Source organism: Eurypyga helias, unplaced genomic scaffold (assembly GCF_000690775.1).
Source record: "Eurypyga helias isolate BGI_N326 unplaced genomic scaffold, ASM69077v1 scaffold17717, whole genome shotgun sequence".
Lineage (NCBI taxonomy): Eukaryota > Metazoa > Chordata > Aves > Eurypygiformes > Eurypygidae > Eurypyga > Eurypyga helias.
This window is the reverse complement of record NW_010261276.1, coordinates 8663-14607: the sequence shown is the minus strand read 5'-3', so window position 1 is coordinate 14607 and position 5945 is coordinate 8663. Positions and strand designations below refer to the sequence as shown.

The 5945-nt window shown below is 46.4% G+C and overlaps 1 protein-coding gene across 1 annotated transcript; it reads left to right on the top strand.

Moving 5' to 3' along the window:
* Nucleotides 1–152: 152 nt before the first annotated feature.
* On the top strand, nt 153–2485 carry ANKRD7 (ankyrin repeat domain 7; the record flags this gene model as incomplete). Its single annotated transcript, XM_010155326.1, has 5 exons — nt 153–261; nt 741–951; nt 1458–1546; nt 1670–1930; nt 2438–2485. Coding segments are annotated over 5 exons (718 nt in total), but the record flags the coding sequence as incomplete, so codon positions are not given.
* Nucleotides 2486–5945: the final 3460 nt, after the last annotated feature.

Below are 5945 nucleotides of genomic sequence, written 5' to 3'. Positions count from 1 at the left end.
TCTCAGCCGACGGAAAGCCCCGGCCGCCAAAAGCCCCGGCTTGCGACACCCGCGCATGACCCGGTCCCACCTCGCCTTTCCGCCCGCCTGGGGATTTGGGGTTTTTTAACGTGGGTCGTTTAATTTGTTTTTTGGGGGCTTTTTTCCTGCAGTTTTCTCCACTTGGCGATTATTCATGAGGAAAAAGCCTTGAGCCTGGAGGTGATCCGGCAGACAGCCGGGGACCGTGCTTTCCTGAACTTCCAGAACAACCTCAGCCAGGTACTTTAACCTCCACAGCCCCAAATCCGGGTCGGCCCCCACAAAAGCCCTCTCGGGAATTCCCCCTAATAGCGTTCTTTCTTTTTTTTTTTTTTTTAAATTGGTGGATATTTAATCAAAGTCTCCATTTGGGAAAGTCCCCACCTGGCTCCAGCCAGTGTTAGTACAATACTTCTTTTCCCCCAAGAGTGGCATTTAACGCTTGCATTTTTCAAATATAATGCAGTGGATTGCATCCCTCTTTATTGGGATGTTAATGATACCCTTCATACGGATTGACTGTTCCATATCTGGAGGTTCATCACTTCCAGACCAAAGGGCAACTGTACATTGTTGGACAGTATGAAGAACTGAGTTTATGGGGTATGTGTTTAATTGGGAGCACAAATCACCAAACAGTCAAGAAGTCTGTTTGTCCAGACGTTGCCGCCATGTTTGTGGTGTAACTTACAGGTCTGTGTTTTCTGTTTTGCCTGCAGAGTCCTCTACACCTGTCAGTGATCACAGATCAGCCTGAAATTGCTGAGCATCTTCTGAAGGCCGGATGTGACCTGGAAATCAGGGACTTCAGAGGAAACACACCCCTGCACATTGCATGCCAGCAAGGCTCCCTCAGGAGCGTCAGCGTCCTCACGCAGTACTGCCAGCCGCACCACCTCCTCGCTGTCCTGCAGGCGACCAACTACGATGGTACAGGCACCACTGTTGTACATCAGTATTGGTGTGCTGTACCAAGGGGAGGGTTGTTGTCCTGCAGAGTTCAAAGATCTCCAGAGAGGTGGAGAAGGATTGTTATGCCCGTTTGAGAGCTGAGGATCCCAACGCACATAGCAGTGTCTTGACTTCTTTTTTAAATGTCTTGCAGGCCTCCTTATTGTTGATTTTTGGCTCTCATGGCTTTGAAATTTCCATTTTTAGTGAGTGCTTTTGCAGTACTCCTTTTGGTGTGGTTTTTTTTTCCTTTGGTTAAAATAAGTTGCAGTCAAACACTGGCATGCAGTCTTTAAGAATCTTTCCAAAATCCAATACAGTTATTCATACTTAATGGAAGCTGTAAAGCTCCTCTGGAAAACACCATCTTGCTATGGATGAATTGCAAACTTACATATCATGGTGTCCTATCATCTTGACTTTAACTGAATGACAGGGGTTTAGGTTAGACTTACTAAAATTTCCTCTCTCTTTGTGTTTTGCAGGACATACGTGTCTCCATTTGGCATCTATTCAGGGATACCTGGCTATTGTCGAATACTTGCTGTCCTTGGGAGCAGATGTGAATGCTCAGGTGTGTAATGTATACTGTGAATGTAACTGAGCAGGGCTCAGCTTAGGCAGTCATGAGAACCAACAGGTTTGGCACTGGCTTAGGCTTTCCTAACATGCCAAACCTTGTGTTGTTTTCACACAGGAGCCATGCAATGGCAGAACAGCACTACATTTGGCTGTTGACCTGCAGAATTCAGATCTGGTGTCACTTCTGGTAAAACACGGGGCAGACGTGAACAAAGTGACCTACCAGGGCTATTCCCCCTACCAGCTCACATGGGGAAGAGACAATCCCAGCATACAGGAACAGCTGAAGCAGCTGACCACAGCCAACCTGCAAGTGTTGCCAGAAAACGAGGACGAGGAGAGCAGTGAATCGGAGCCTGAATTCACAGAAGATGAAGTAAGTAGCTATTTGCACCTTTTCAAGAGAAGGGGAAAGTCCTGCCCTTTGTAGATTTTTTTTCTTTTTTTTGGTGATGCCACTCTGATGATATGCTCCAGTGACCTCTTACCTATATAACTGATGGGTATAAATAACCCATACATTAAAGTTACTATGTCAGCCATCAGCAAGATGGTAGTTGGGGCAAGCATATAAATAGAATAAATTTAAGAATAAAATGTAAAAAAGTACACGAGGGAACGGAGGTGAACTTCAGGCAACATGAGTCTCTGAACATCATTCTGTTACTGACACCTGCAGAAAATGCAAGCTAATGTGTGGGTTTTTTTCTTCCCCAGCATTTGTTTTTCTAACATTCTCAGTGCTGTTAAATGGCAAACGTAACCATTTCAGTGTAGAAATTTTATATGCTGTCAAAGTCAGAGCATGTAGAACTTGGCAGTTATCCCGAAGTAGACATTCAGTAAGAGTTTAGCATTAACAGCCTTTTCTTTTTCCTTCCAGCTTATGTATGATGACTGCCTTATTGGAGGACGACAACTGGCATTTTAAAGCAGCGCTTCCTGTGAAGTGACTGTGTACATAATGTATAGCAAAAGGACTGTATTTCTTCATTTAAAAGAAAGTAGCAATGCAGAGGGAGAAGCCAGCAGGAAAATACTACACTGCCCGGTGAAGAGCACGTAATTGTACCAAGACAGTTCTAGGTTTCAGCCTGTGTTTAAATACAGAAATGGGATGTGTAATATCAGTGGAGATCCATGAAGATCTTATTCACACCACCTCATAAAGCCAGTCTTCTCAGCCCTGTGAAGTTATCACAGTACATATCTAGCCTGGTAGTTACAGAGAGCGACCTTGTTGCGCTAAGGACGGAGATGGTATGTTAATTTCTGTTGGGCTGATGGCATTCCTTGGCCTTACTGACCAACCTTAGGTGCTCTCTGTGGGGTGTCCAGAGTCGTCAGACCAAGAGACTGTTGACCTCTCCTGCCTGTTAGGAGAAAGGTAGCAATAATGTTAACTGTGAGCATTGGAAACTCTGTGTTTCACATCACGTGTGTCATAATTGCTACACTTTTTAGCAATTGTATATTGTGTAAATACTGTACATTTTTTGTTTATAATTGGTTTGGTACTTGTGAGATGTGTATTTATTAAAAAAAGTCAGATTACTGTACCTGCTCTGTTCATTGCCAACCTTGTCCTGAAATACATGTGATCCACCTGATTTGCTTTTTAAGAAACATTTAACACCTAGTAGATCGATGGGGTCATGAGCTCAGGGTTTTTAGGTGGTTCACCTTGGCAGCAGTAACACAATGAAGCAGCTCGCAGCTCTCAGTCCTTCTGCTGCAGCTAATTTCAGAAGCAGACTTAAGTGTTGTTTCTGGCACCCATTGCAGCAGGTGGCTCAGGGGGCTGGGATCCCCCTTCTGCCACCTGATTGCCAAGCCATGCAGCCATGAGGGGGGTTTGGGGGCCATTTGCAGCAGCACCCACCCCACCTGTCCTGGCATCTTCCATTACAGTTGCCAATGGTTCTTGCTGAGACTTGCCACAGGAGGCTGGAGATTTGCATCACAGCCCAAGCCAGCCCGCCCTCTCGTTTATCACCTGGCCCAGCTCCAGTTCAAACCCTAACTGGTCCAGAGGGGATTTCCCTGGGAAGAGGGAGCAGATGCCTGGGAAGGGAAGCTGCTGCCTTCCACCCCTGAATTTCAGGTGTGGGGCCTACCTGCTGCGGGAGCTGCAGCTCTCCTTGAATGTGCAGCAGGATGTGGGTGTAATCCTTTCGTTATTACTGGGTGTTTCTCTCCATTGTTCAGGAAGACAATCACTTTGCTTATATCCTCACCTGCACCTGATCATCTGTGGGCAATGTGTCACAGCACAGGACTATTTTAACCCCAGATTTTAGCCTGTTGTGTGGCCATGTAAAGGATGGGCTGTGTGAAGGGTGACTGTGCCCTCTTCCTCCTGTGCTGTAACACCCTAGGCAGGGTGTGGCACAGCTGCTGACGCGGGACTGAGCTTTGCCAAGACTGCCGGCCAGGGGACTTCTGTGCTCCTGGCACCTGGCCTGGCTCAGGCTGATGGAGAAGGCCATGGCTCCAGGTTGCACAGGGACACCCATTCCCTTTCCTGCCCTGCTCTTCCCAAGTAGTTCCTGACTCACCACCTGCTTCAAGGAAGACTCTCTGGTATAACAGAGGCACTTCCTATATGTCTGGTGCTTCCTAATTTGCATGGGAGCCAAAGGCCATTGTAGAAAGCATATAAAATTGTCATCCTGAGTCATTTTTACTTCCCTTCCCTTGCAAAGGTATAGTCCAGATGTATGCACTTCCTTCTGGCATACAGGGCCATGCCTGCATTATAAACCTGCAAAGTTTTCCAGGTATGGGGGTGGTTAAGAATCTGCCAAACCGTTCTTCTCAGGGACTTGCCGTGCCCTCTGAACGGCCACCTAATCTGAGCTCGGGCTAGTGGTTTTATCCACCTGCTGCTACATGTTTTTCACCAGCAAAGAATCCTGAGTGACTTTAAGCCTTTCTTGACTAAACACGATCTTGCCACTGCTGGAAATACAGGAAACAAAACGTTCCTCTCACTGGCTACACTTGAGTTGCCCATGCAAAACAGGAGCTGGAAATGCTGTCAAGGCCCTATGGAGGCATTCATAAGCTATAGATATGAGTGTTCTGGAAGTGCTCAGGTACACAGCTGGGCCTGGTGTGCAAATATTTAAATAGATACCATCTGAATGCAAACACTTCTTATTCAAAGGCCAGAATGGGGGAGGACAGTGCAGTTATCAGTAGTACCAGGTTGGTTGAGTAATTTCAGAGGCAGTGGTATGTTCTCTGCTTCCCATTGCAACATTTAGACAAACAGTATGTTAGGGAGGTGCTGCTATAATCTTGTAAATGCTTTACAATACAAGGAAGTTTTGCAGCTGAAGAAATCATTGCCCAGGTACCACATGCTGGTTATGCTACTGTTTGCCTTCACCAGCCAGGTAAAATTAACCAAGTATTGTATGCAGAGGAACCACAGGCAAAGCAAGAACAGAGATTAATATAAGAACATGTGTTTGTTAGCAAAATAGGTTGTGGCATGTTGTGTGTATTTGTGCATTGCTAATGTGGGGCTAGCTTTGCCTGTTCACTGGGTGACATAACAAGATTGTCCACTCTAGGTAACCCTTCGCATCCCCAGTTTCGAACATGTGCCCTTAACTGCTGCATGTCCCCGTCTCTGGCTTTTCCACATCTTTATCTTTAAAAAGACTTTTCTAAGAGTGGTTTCAATGATAACCTGCCTTCATGTTTCCTTCTTGGTGCGCTCATGGTCCTATTTGTAGGACTAGGAGCAAGAGGTCCTTATACATTTATTCTGCCAGCATCACTTTTTCCTCGTTCAGCCACCATATCTGCTATTAGCAGAGCACTCTAGCTTGCTCTTGCTCATCCTCCTGCCACTGCTTCTTCATGCTGGCCCAGGGTTCAAAATTCTCTCCCAGCACCTTTGCCAGCTGCCCTGGGTGGCTCAGCAAGCTTCAAGAGCGGCCATGCTACTGCAGATCGAGGTACTGTGAAGTTCAGTTTTACTTTCCTGACTCTAGCACTCTTTCTCAATTAGCCTCCTTCCTCTCCTCAGCTCCTGCCATGTATGTGTCCTCTATTTTTACTGCCCTCAGCACCTGTATCCACCTCTGCCTGTTCTTTTCTCCTTTCCAGGGTGAGCATCTTTCCGCAGGTTCCCCTCCCCCTTCTTCTCCTGCTACATTAGCTCACCATGAACTCATTCACCCATCATGACATTGTACTGCACAAGGCTGCATTTTTGTTTCCAGCCTTTCTCTGCTTCCCATTCTTGTAAATCTCTTTTATAATCCTGCAGGGCTATTCCCATACTTTCTTATATTGTGCACAAAGAGCTGAACTTCCCATTTCCTCCTACACCCTCCTCCTCTTTCTCATGCTCCCTGTGGGACTCCCTCACCCCC